General features: G+C 47.1%; 1 protein-coding gene across 11 annotated transcripts in view; it reads left to right on the forward strand.

The window, feature by feature from the left end:
• The window catches only part of RAPGEF1 (Rap guanine nucleotide exchange factor 1), a 140,284-nt gene that overhangs the window by 90,696 nt on the left and 36,760 nt on the right, over nt 1–12,828 (forward strand). For all 11 annotated transcript variants that reach the window (XM_063081525.1, XM_063081527.1, XM_063081530.1 and 8 more), the window contains 5 exons: nt 4,954–5,042; nt 5,793–5,945; nt 6,373–6,496; nt 6,910–7,093; nt 8,208–8,708. In XM_063081525.1, the coding sequence (XP_062937595.1) occupies nt 4,954–5,042; nt 5,793–5,945; nt 6,373–6,496; nt 6,910–7,093; nt 8,208–8,708 (1,051 nt within the window). The remainder of the gene's footprint in view (nt 1–4,953; nt 5,043–5,792; nt 5,946–6,372; nt 6,497–6,909; nt 7,094–8,207; nt 8,709–12,828) is intronic.

Consider the following 12,828-nt stretch of genomic DNA (forward strand, 5'->3'; position numbering starts at 1 on the left):
CTGGGCCTGAGCTTCCTGGAGCTGACATCAGGAGTTAATTGCCACCCTGTCTACTCCTGTGCCTTGAGCACTTAGCACTCTGCCACTCCTCGACTGTGTGTGAGGAGAGGAAGGCACTTCTCTGTTCCGAAGCTGCCCCTTATTACCACTTGGGAGGTGGGCAAGCAAGGTCCTTTTTGTTGCCCTGATACAATCCCACTGGGGCTGGCCACCCCTGTGGTTTTCTTGTGCAGCTTTAGGAAACTCCTTACTGGCCTATATTCCATGTACTTAGTGACCAGACTCATCTGAGGCATCTGAAGAACTTTTCAGAACTAACTGTGGAGGGTTTATGTCATAGTCCGTAAACATACATCTCCCTGGGCTCTGGTTCCCACACTCAGGAGATTCACAGGGCCAGAAAGTGACAAAGAAAGACAGGTGGGACATGAGCAGGGATGGAGGGCCACAGGGTGTAGATGGGTGTATTCTCAGTGAAATTATGTTTCCCTTCATATGAGTCCTGGAGGCTTGGGGACCTTTGTGACAGAGCCAGCGTGGTGATGGGGACCTCATAGGGAGCGCATTCCTTGTGCAGTGCACACCCTCTTGAGGGTGAGGGGGCTTCCTCTCAGTAGCAAGGAAAAGGTGGGAAGGTGGATGGGATCATGTTTCTGTCTTACTTAAGCACCAGAGCTGTATTTTGACTTGTTGAACATAGAAATACAGTATTAGGTATTTAGAATGATACTTTTCCAAATACCTTTTTTGGCTTTTGAAGACTGATTTTCGTTGAACTGATAGTTGGCTGTAGACACATACCTAGTCTAGTGCAGTCTCTTGTAGTCTTTCCTAACTTGTGCCTTAAGAGAATTAAAAAGTCTGACATCTCTCTCAGAAATTCTGCTTTCATTGGGAGGCATTGGGTTCTTGCCAGGTTACAAATGGTCAGCTCTCGGCAGGATTAGGCAATTAGCACGGTGGCCAAGTGTGTGTGCCTTTTAGGGTCCTCCTTGTCTGTGATGGGTAAGACGGGTTGAGACCTTCTGTTTAGGCAAGAAGGTTGGTGGTGAGTCATAAAAGCTGCCTGCCCCTTTCCACACTCTTCAGGCCTGGACTAGCAGACTGGTGGAAGGGAGAGGCACTGCGGTCGTGACGTCATGCTGGAATTCGGGTGCACACTTGCACATGTGTGCCTGTCATTCCAGGATTCTTTTGCCATCATTCATTAGTTGAGTCCACAGCTGCCTCTCCAGAAAGATGGTAGTCTAATTATAACTGCTTGTGAATCCATAAAGAATCGGTGGAGTTTGTCCTGCGACAGCAGATGCAAATGTGCAGGCTTCTCTGTCCCTTCTGCTCTGCTTGTAAGAAGTGTGAACCAAAAGCAGGGCCCTTTGACTCCCTCTGAGGTGGTGACATTCTTCTACAAGGCCTGGTGACACGCTTTTGGGATTAGCTGCCTCTCCCACCTCCTCCAAGCACTGGGGTGTGAGGGGGCCACCTCCACTCTCTCCATTCTCTCCTCTCTCCTCTGCTGTCTTCTGATGACATGGTCTGTGCTCCCTCCATCTTGTCCTGTCTGTAGCACCAGCTAGAAAACTGTTTCTTAAATATTAACTTCTAAATTGTGGTAACAGGAAAGTATTAAGGTTCTTCTTTCTGCTGCCAATACTTGACTCTTAGAGACCTCACTTCTCCATATTACTCCAAGAATAGGCATCAGCTGTTGCAGAAGGGTGGCACTCAGTCTGGTTATATGGATATGCCTTTAGTTTTGGAGGGGGGTTTTGTTCAGTTAATATTTCAGAAGTAATATGTCCATTTTAGAGAAGTTAGAAAATACAAAGAAATAAAAACAGGAAGATAAGGGGGTGTTTCATAGCTGTATTTTTTCTATTACTACATATATTCTCAAGTTGTTTTTGTTTCCAAAACATACAGTATATACCAGCATACCACCAAGGGCAATCTTTCTAAGCTATATCACGTGTACTTGTTGTAACCTTTGGGTTTTTTTGTTTGTTTTGTTTTTTGGGTTTTCTGGTGGCTGGCAGGTACACCTTTGTGTTTTTGTCTGTTCTTATGGCTGACTAGTATGAGGATCTGAACCCTTGACCTTGGTATACTTTGTTTTTAATGGCAATATAATGGTGCATTGTTTGGTTCTGTCATGACTTATGTAATCAGTATGTATTATCCAATATCTAATTATGGAATATTGAGTAGAATAATTTTATCTATTATGTATAATGCTGTAATGTCCATCCTTTGTGGCTTAATTTTTGCATACAGTTATGACATTTTTCTTAGGCAAAATTCTTACAATGCAAATATTTAAGGCTTCTGATATGTATACAGTCATCCTGTGGAAAGACTGTCCAAACCAGTACTCCCACCCACCAGGTCTGGAAGTTTCGATTTTATCACTGTCTAAGCTGGAGAATTTAAGATTATTGACCATTGATATTTACATTCGTGAATTTCTTCTTTGATACTTCTTTCGGTGTGTTCATCTTTTTTCTAGTTTTTATGTTTTTGAAAGTGCCATTACTCTGGGAAGGATATTAACTTTTTTTTTTACCTTATTTGCAACATCTGCTGCAGTTTTGTGTGTGGCATTTTTCCAGTTTGGAGGGGCTTTGCAGTCCCTGATCTAGGGAGATGTTGCTGTGTTCCCCACTCGCATCCGTTGCTGCCTCCTCCAAAACTTCAGAAGTAGATGTTCCTGCTGAAAGCCTGAAGGCCCTCGTGAAGCACAAGTAGGTCCCTGCAGATGCCCATCAGCAGGAGAATGGATAAAGAAATTGTGGTAAACCTGGGAACACAGCTGAGCAGTAAGAAGGAGCAACCTACTTCTACACACACAGACATGGCGCTTTTTGCTGAGCCAAGAGGAGATGGGCGGAATAGGCAGATCTGTGGAGACAGAAAGTAGGTTACTGGTTGCCCCAGGCTGGCAGGGTTGAGGGGGAATGAGGAGGGACTACAGATGGATACAGAGTTTCTTTGTAGAGGCATGAAAAGTCCTAAGATTGATTGTGGTGATGGTTGCACAACACTATGAACAGACTAAAATCATTGAATTGTATACTTTAAATGAGCGAATATCAGACATATGAAAAAATGCTCAACATCACTCAGCATCCGGGAAATGCAAATCAAAACCACACTGAGATACCATCTAACCCCAGTTAGGATGGCTAAAATCCAAAAGACTCTGAACGATAAATGCTGGCGAGGTTGTGGAGAAAAAGGAACTCTCATACATTGTTGGTGGGACTGCAAAATGGTGCAGCCTCTATGGAAAATGGTATGGAGGTTCCTCAAACAATTGCAGATAGATCTACCATACGACCCAGCCATCCCACTGTTGGGAATATACCCAGAGGAATGGAAATCATCAAGTCGAAGGTATACCTGTTCCCCAATGTTCATCGCAGCACTCTTTACAATAGCCAAGAGTTGGAACCAGCCCAAATGCCCATCATCAGATGAGTGGATATGGAAAATGTGGTACATCTACACAATGGAATACTACTCAGCTATAAAAACGAATGAAATACTGCCATTTGCAACAACATGGATGGACCTTGAGAGAATTATATTAAGTGAAACAAGTCAGACACAGAAAGAGAAATACCACATGTTCTCACTTATTGGTGGGAGCTAAAAATTAATATATAAATTCACACACACACACACACACACACACACAAAACCGGGGGGGTGGGGAAGAAGATATAACAACCACAATTACTTGAAGTTGATACGACAAGCAAACAGAAAGGACAGTGTTGGGGGGAAGGGAGAAGGGAGGGAGGTTTTGGTGATGGGGAGCAATAATCAGCCACAATGTATATCGACAAAACAAAATTTAAAAAATAAAAATAAATAAAATAAAATAAAAAAGAAAGTCCTCTAAAAAAATAAATAAATAAATAAATGGGTGAATATTATGTCATGTGAATTATATATATCCATAAAGCTGTTTAAAAAAAGAAGATGGATACAAGATGTACATGCTGCACTGTATATGGTTCCATTTATATTGAGTTCTAGAACAGGCAAAAGTAATCTAAGATAGTAGAAGTAAATGAGTGACTGGGGTGGGGTAGATTGACTGGAAAGTGTGATGGAAATGCTTTTCGTTTTTTGTTTTGTTTTGGCGGCTGGCCGGTATGGGGATCCAAACCCTTGGCCATGGTGTTATAACACTGCACTCTAACCGTCTGAGCTAACTGACAGGCCCATGTTCTGTATTTTTTGAGTGGTGCTTACTTAGGTATATGTAATTCTCAAAACCCGTCAAACTGCGAGAAATGCATTCTAATTGAAAGAAACCAAAAACAAATAGGCCTGATCTCTTCTTTCTTCCTTTTTTTTTTTTTCTTTTTGCTATGATTTGGAAATTCCTTTTTTTTTTTTTTTCCTTTTTCTCTTTTAATGGTTCGACAGGCATTTCTCTGCTGCGTAGTATGCCTTTAACTCCCTGTCCATTGCCAAAGATCCCAACCAGCCACCTCAGAGTAGCAGCTACTGCCATACCCATGGCTAGCTCACGTTGGAAAACCACCTAAAGCAGAGGTTTGATCATTAGTGGCTTTAGAGAACTGAAAACGTAGTTCTTCCCCCCACACACTGACTAGGAATCTGTTGTACTGGGTACTCACGTGTGTAATAATCTTAGTCATTATGAGACAGTGGGGTTTACCATTTCCCGCTTCCAAGAGGAAGTGCCTTTAGCATTTGAAACTTCTTGACATTCTGTGAAGGTATTTTTGGAGGGAAGGGGACATTTTGGGAAGTCGCAGATTACCTAAGGCAAAGAACCCTTGCATTTATGGTGTGTGGGAAATATGTAGGCAGAAAAGTAAGACTCAGCGGTGGAGGTCAGACAAACTGCCTAGCTTCTGGTGAGAGCTCAGCAGTGAACGGACGTTGCTCATTGCCTTTCTCTTGTGTGGGGTGTAGGAGCTGGTCAGACTTACCATTGAGAGGCAGGGGCGTCCGTCTCCAACAAGCCCAGTGAAGCCCAGTTCTCCAGCCAGCAAACCTGATGGGTGAGTGCTTTCTAAACCCTCCCGCCACAGTGATCACATTGGGCAGCAAAGTCTGCACTTGCCAGAGGGTGGGAGCCAGTTGGGCAGTGGGCAGCATGTTAGGTAGGCTGTTGGAGGCCCATCTTCCTTTTTCAATGGGAAGTTCTGGGTGACTGCCCGTTATGTGAAAGTGTGTATGTTTCACACAGTTTTGAAGCATTGCCTTGTCTCATGTTTAATATTCAACCTGACTATTTCTAAGGATGAACGTGTGAGTGTGTCCAGTGACACACACTAGTGCTTGTCCTGGCCAGCGTCATTTCAATAATTAGAAAGAACTTTTACAGGTTTGGATTTGGGGGATTTAACTTGAGAGCACTTTTGGTTTTTTAATAGTAGCTTTATGAAGAGAATAAACTAAGGGCAACATGGACTGTTTTAATGCCTTGCCTCAATTTCTACTTCAAGCCCTGGGTAAAAATAGAAAATGTAGGTTTGGAGCATTTTAGAGAGACTTTAGGTCATCTGGTCTAAGGATTCCATTTTTATGGGAGGAGACTGCGATGCAGAGTTGGGGGATGTGGCCAAGCCCCAGCATTTTGTTAGTGATCAAATTGGACTTGACCTCACCTCCAACTTGGAGCCCAGGCTCAGTGCCCAGAGCCCCACCCCCTACACCCCTGCCATCACATTCTAGCCTTCCCTGGGCCTGTGTGTGTTTCGCTCCCTTCAATGACCTTCTCTAACCCCGAGTTCCTTCCAATTCTCCAGCCAGGCTGAGCTCCCCCTGACAGACCGAGAGGTGGAGATTCTAAACAAGACGACTGGGATGTCGCAGTCAACCGAGCTGCTCCCAGACTCCATAGATGAGGAGATTGCACCTCCCAAGCCCCCTTTACCTGGCATTCGAGTGGTTGATAATAGGTAATTATCTTCCTATTTTCCTAGCTTCCCCCTCTATTTATGACATAATGGGTAGAAGGAGCAAAAGAGGAAGGTGTCGCAGACTGGGTAAGAGCTCAGCATTCAGCCCCTTCCTCAGGATGATGCCTGCACCTGCCCAGGCCTCCCTCCCCACACCTGAGCTCTCCTCTGGCCTGCCCGTCGGCCTCCATCACATGAGACCTGGTATGATTTATTCTGAAAGGGAAAGGCAGGGTTGTTCTGATTTTCATTCTTTTGGTATTCATAGGATTTATTTTGGCAGGAGGGGACTGGGCAGGAGTTGAACTAAGAAAATTGGCTGTGGAGAGCTAGTAGTGAAAAACCCCCACAGCCTGTACCCTCATGCCATCCTAAAGAGCTTTGGTTTGCATCGTTTGGTTTGCCTGGATGTTTTGGTCTGTTTCAGTCCTCCACCAGCGTTGCCACCCAAGAAAAGGCAGTCAGCTCCGTCTCCTACCCGAGTGGCTGTGGTGGCCCCCATGAGTCGAGCCACCAGCGGCTCCAGCCTGCCTGTCGGGATTAATAGGCAGGTAACGCAGCCCCCGTGCCTTCTGGGAAGGCAGATAGGGGTGTGGCTCCTGTAGCTGAAAGAAATCTCCTGGCCTTCAGGCCCTGGTGTTGGTCAGGTCCAGAGACTCTCTCTCTTGCGGGGTCGGCGTCTTCTCAGTTGTCCTTCTCTCTCCAAGACATGGGGGAAGTTCCCATAATGGAGGTCCAGGGCGGGGAGGTTGGAGCCCGGCCCATGGCCCTCCCTGGCCACACACTCAGGGCAGTCCTCAGGACTTCTTTCTCATCCATGCATGTCATTTTATTGCTGACATCAAAGGTGGTTTCTGAACTTGGCGGTATTTCCTTCTCTAAGTAGATGTGCCGATTGCCTCATCCCTGGTCTCTGCCACCATTTCTCAGAGGTGACTTGGGTTTGTTTTTGTTTCCACATGAGGATTTTGACGTTGACTGTTACACACAGAGGCGACTGTCAGGAGGCAGCCACTCATATGGCGGAGAGTCGCCCCGCCTGTCCCCCTGCAGCAGCATAGGCAAGCTCAGCAAGTCAGACGAGCAGCTGTCCTCTCTGGACAGGGACAGTGGACAGTGCTCCCGGAACACAAGCTGTGAAACTCTAGGTGAGTGGCGGGCTTCCTCCTGTCTCACCCTATCTCGGTGGCTTCTTAGGGGTCATGTGGTCCCGGGTTTGAGTACCAATTAATGGCTCCATGAGCTTGGCCGAGTTATTTAGCATCTGAGCCTCAGACCGAGGATAACAATATCTGCTTCTCAAGGAGGTTGAAAGTTTAAATAAAATAATGTGAAACCACGGAGTAGATATTGAAGCAGTAACTGTTGTTATGCTTAATGTGTCAGTGGGTAATTTTACTCTCTGTTCCAAAATTAAAAGCCATCTGTGCTCAGGGCTTTAAATAAAGTGGGGGAGCCCCTGACAACTTTTGGCAGAGGTTGCAGGCAAGCCCTGGGCTGACCTTGTTGGTTGGTACTGAATGTGTGCTGCGTGGGGTGACCAGAGTCTGCGAGGCAGCGAGGCAGGTGCTTAAAGAGCATTAAGCTGTCAGTGTCCTGTGAAATAGATTCCTGAGAATGTATCCTAAGACTATAATCAGAGATTTATAGCGAGATTTCTGTCTGAGGACATTAATCTCAACATTATTAGGAATAATGATAAAGTGGAAACACTCTAAATGCCTGTTGGTAGGAAATCAGATGAACTATGATACCATTCATTTGGTGGAATAATCTGTAGTATTAAAAGTCACTTATGATATACCGATAAATGGGAAAAATCCAAGTCCATGTACATAATGTTTTCTCAGCTTGTTTATTGAAAAATGAATCCTTGAAGGGAAAAAAAAGACTTTCAAGGAAATACATCAAAATGTAAACAGATTGTAATTAGATTATGGGATTGTGGGTGGTTTTTATTTTCTCAATATCGTTTGCTGTGTTTTCTGCTGTGGTCATTTTCTTTTTTTTTTTTTTAAGTAAGAAATTCAAAAAATACAGGAAAGTACAAAAATAGTATAGCAAACAGCCACATTTCCACCTGTTTTACTTATCAGAGAAAAGAGTGAAGAATATAAAATAAAGTGAGAGCCAGTGTAGTGAGACTGGGGACATGTCCGTCTTGCTCTCATGAGTGAGACTGGGTAAAGCAAGAAGGTGGGGCCGTTAGTATCTGTGGGGCCCTGTAGCTAACAGGCATTTTTGTCCCTGTTGTGACTGCAGACCACTATGATCCCGACTATGAATTCCTCCAGCAAGACCTCTCTAACGTGGACCAGATACCTCAGCAAGTGGCTTGTAACCTTAGCCCGTTGCCGGAGTCCTCGGGGGAGTCTGGGTCTCCATTCCTCAGCCATCCTTTCCAGCTGCCTCTTAGCATCTGTCCCCAGCCGGAGGGGCCCTTGGCCCCAGGACAGCAGACAGACATGCCACCTGCTCTTCCAGAGAAGAAGCGCAGGAGTGCGGCCTCCCAAACCACGGACAGCTCTGGCTGCAGGGTGTCCTACGAGCGGCACCCCTCGCAGTATGACAACATCTCTGAAGATGACCTGCAGAACTCAGCCCCAGTCCAGTCCATCCCCTACACGGCCTTTGCTGCTATCCTCCCTTTTCAGCAAGGAGGTTCCTCAGCCCCTGTCGAATTTGTGGGTGACTTTACTGCTCCTGAATCAACGGGTGACCCAGAAAAGCCACCTCCTCTACCAGAGAAGAAAAACAAACACAGTAAGCTTTTGTTGAGCTGTCATCAGGAAGCTCATTTTGTAACCTAAAATGGTGGTGTGTTTTATTTAAGCATTAGGCTTAAATCAAGCTAGCGGCCTCATTATTTCATAAAAGATAGGACTATAGGAATGTGGACACCTCTGGGAGCCTGGTTTTGTCATTACTGATGATTGCTTTGAAAGCCTGATAAGCTGACCTCTCCTTTATGATCTCCATGGAAGCTCAGGCCTGGTCTCTGAGGAGCTGTGTGCTTCTCCTCATTAGATGGTGGTCAATTGACCTCCTGGCTTGAACACAGTGACAGAGGGAGATGAGTGTCATGGCATGCAGGACAGCACTGCAGCAACATCTGCCTAAAGCAAGGTGCACGTTGGATTTTAAACAGTGATTTTGTGAGGGTCCCTGTGTAGAGGTGTCCTGGGTGCACGCTGTTCACTGTTTGCGGACACTGGAGATGGCCCACTTACAGAACGCCTTGGGACCAGAGGTGGCCTGGCAGAAGTAGCCAAGGACACTTCTTGGACCAAACACTTTAATATATGATAATATTATGGCCCAAGATAGAGCTGAGATTTTGAATGTTTGTATTTTGAATATTTTCCAACTGTTAATTTGCCATAAAATTACTAGGTAGAGTTCTGCTGTTTTCTCCCAGCTCCCCTAACTGCTCCATGTTGCAGAGAGTTGCTGTTACTCTCTGCCCCCACACTGTCCCCACTTCACTGGCACAGTTCTGCCTCGATTTTCTTCGGCAGACCAGCTGTCACCATTTTGATGCGCGTGTGGCCATATCAGCCCCACAGCCCCAGGATTCCCTGGCTTCAGTCAAAGCCTCCAGCAGAGAACTTCTACAGACTACAAATTGAATCTGTTCCAAATTCCCGGTTGCGAGCATCTGATTGGCTCAGCCTAGATCTGGGTCCCGATCTCAAAAGAGGGAAGACCTAGCTTCGTTAAAACCAGCAAAGATCATCCCAAGGGCCAATGGGGTGGTCTGGGGAGGAAGGAGGCCACCAATGGCGTTCCTCAGCTCCCCACTTTGTGTTGCCCAGCTTGTATGATGGCCTCACTGGGGTGGTCTCCGAGCTGCGGGGAGAACTGGCTCTGTAGGGCTAATGATGTCATGCCCATCTGTTGTGTAAATTTGTTCATTAGAAGCCAGGGCACTAATGGAAAGGGATGCGAATGACAGCGCCAGGAACATTTCCTCCTGTGCCTCTCCTTCTGCACAGGCAGGCATTGAAAGGGCTGTTGGCCTCTCCCCTCCGCTCACCGTGAGCAGCATGCCATTCTCGGCTGACCTCTTGCCTTCCCTCAGAGCCTCCAGTCTCAGAAGCGAGGCAGGAGAGCATCCGTACAAACTGCAGCAGACACCAGAGAGCCTTGCCTTTCCAGCTCTTAGAGAAAGTGTGGGCAGCAGTCCTCATGCAGGGTCTGTAGAGAAGAGAAGGAAAGGAAGGATAGCCGTTGTTTCCTTTCAAATAGTGTCAAGTGACTGAAATTATTTTTCTATGAATCTAGGCATCCGTTCTGAGGCTTTATCCCATTCATCAATGTCTGTAGCATTGTTCCTGCAAACCTTCACAAACAGAGCTTCAGGCGTGGCATACTCCAGGCTAAAGCTTCCCACCGCCTGTCAACCTTGGTCCTCACAGCCACCTGGCAAGGAGGTGTACTCACTCCTGTTATGTAGATGAAGATGCAAGTGCAGAGGGCCTGATCACATGCCCATGGTGGACAGGCGAGTGGGGGCAGCTCTGGGGCTCGGAGCCAGGCCCGTGTGTGTCAGCCCATCATACCTCTCTCACACAGAGGAGGAGAAACACGGCCCTCTTTCCTTGAGACCCTGTCCACTTTTCAGTAGTGACCCCCATGCAGGGGATAGTCTGTTCTGTGCCCTGTGAAAGAACCCCAAACTCGAGGCGCTCTGAGGCTCAGTCCTAGTCCTGAGTCCACTCTTCACTCCCTGGGGAGCCCTTCAGAGGGTTCCAATCTGTGACTCTTTGGGGAGCGCCTCACAAAATTGCTTTGATGGAAAGAACAAAACAGTCCTCGTCCCTTACATGAGGGTACTTCAAAATGTTCATGAAAAATAAAATTAAAAGATAATATGAATCTTTCCTTGAATGTTTTGAAGTACCTCCCTCCATGGCTATCGCTGGACTAAGTTCCTACCTGCTCGGTCATGATGTCATAGCGTGTCCCTGCCCATTGGGATGCACCGATGTCACGAGGGTCCCCAGCTCCTCTTGCCGAGGGCAGCCCCACGAGCCCCTTGCACCAGACGAGCTTCCTGATCACTGCCCACCTAGGGTCTCCACAGTCCCAGTGCCCATTGGAGCACCGGCCTCTGAGCTGTCCCAGCAATGCTGGCTGCCCTGGCCTCAGAGCCATTGCTGGCCACTTTTGAAATGGTCCAGGTCTTCGTTGTTTCTAGAGTTTGGGAACATCACTGTTGTTTCTCTGTGTTCAGGTAGCAGGTTCCTACAAGGACTTCATCCCTCCTGAAAAGATCAGTTTTACTGATATGTCAGGCAGAGGTGGTTGTGTCAGTCTTTTCATGGAGCCGTTGGTGGGCACTGGAGATCATCCTCCTCTAGTACTTGGTGTTGCTGGCTGCAAGCTGCTCTTTTCTTCCAGCAGCAGCAGAAGGCGACCTTATTTTCCTGCCTGCCTTTTACAGCCAAGTTCCATTTGGTGCTTGTTGAACCTAATAAGAAATTCTTGCCTATCACCTTAAATAAACAAGGTGACTTTGAACCCCTTCCTTCAGTGAAGGGTACCAGAAAGACATAAATAGAGCAAGAGCATTTCATATATGCCTGGACCCTGCATGAGGTACAAATTCAGCACTGCAGACTTTCTCTTGGTGTCTGAATCTCCTCCACCTGGCAGGTGTTTATGGCACTTGTGACATGACCTGAAGGGAAAGCACAGGCTCAGGGTGGCTGAGACCTGCTGTCCCTGCGCCACCACACGCTGACTTAGGTCCTTTGCTTCCAAACCTGGCCCTTTTTCTTCCCAGCTCGAGACATCACATTAGCTCCCTCTGTAAGTGAATTAATTAGCACTCATTTCTAACCAAGTATCCAGGGGCCCAATGTTATCTCCCTAGTAACACTGGCCCATACATGTGTATGGAGAATATCTTAATCCCCAGGAGCTTCCTCCACTGACTAGAGAAGGGGAAAGATGGTGCAGGACTTCAGGACATGGGTGTTGGGAGTACCTGCCTTGTCCTTGACTCTGCTGTGGGTAGTGTCTAGGAAGGGTCCAGTTCACACACGGAGTGGAGATCGGTGGAGGGGCTTCTGCTACAAGCTCGCTTCTCCCAGAACCCTCTGGCTCTGTAGGCCCCAGGCATCAGGAATAAAGCGTGCACTGATGCCCCATGGGAGGGCTGCAGGCTGTGCACTTGCCTCATCAAAGTTCCCTGGGAAGGTGAGATCACAGAGGGGTGACAGTGGTCCTCTTTGTTCTGACTTCACACCTCCCCAGGCGGGTGAGGTCCCTGCTGCTGTTTTCTGCCCAGGGCGCTCTGCGGGTGGTGCCACCCTGCACAGGTGAGGGAGACCTGCTTAACTGGGTGGCTGTGTCGGTTCAGGTACAGCAAGGGCTGGGTTCTGCACGGTTTTGAGGGAGGAGGCGCATGTTTCAATCTCAGCACTTCCTTTCTCCTCATTTCTCCCTCTCCCCAGAGAGCTGATCTTAGTTACTATTGTTTCTTGGATTCCCAGTGACTGCTTTACAGGACACACCCGGGGGCTCAACCTGGTGTAGCCAGTCAGTAGGGCCACATGCAGGGGGGCCTATGTTCTGTTCTTTCATTCATCCATTTATTCATTCATTCTACTGATGTGCATGCACACTGATGACAGCAGCAAGCAAGACAGATGGGGCCCCTGCCTTCCCAGAGCTCAGATTCTGAGCGGAAGGCAGTAAATCCTATTGCTTCTATTTTCAAAATAGGCCTGTTTGGAACCACCACCTCTCCCTCCTGCACTACCTCCAGCACTCACACTGTGACACTTCAGAACAGCCCTGGCAGCCCCATAATCATCTTCTCAAGACATTTAAAGGTTCTTAGCTCCATGCACATCCTGGAGTGGGTCCTTCAGTG

This window comes from Cynocephalus volans, chromosome 17 (assembly GCF_027409185.1).
Source record: "Cynocephalus volans isolate mCynVol1 chromosome 17, mCynVol1.pri, whole genome shotgun sequence".
NCBI lineage: Eukaryota > Metazoa > Chordata > Mammalia > Dermoptera > Cynocephalidae > Cynocephalus > Cynocephalus volans.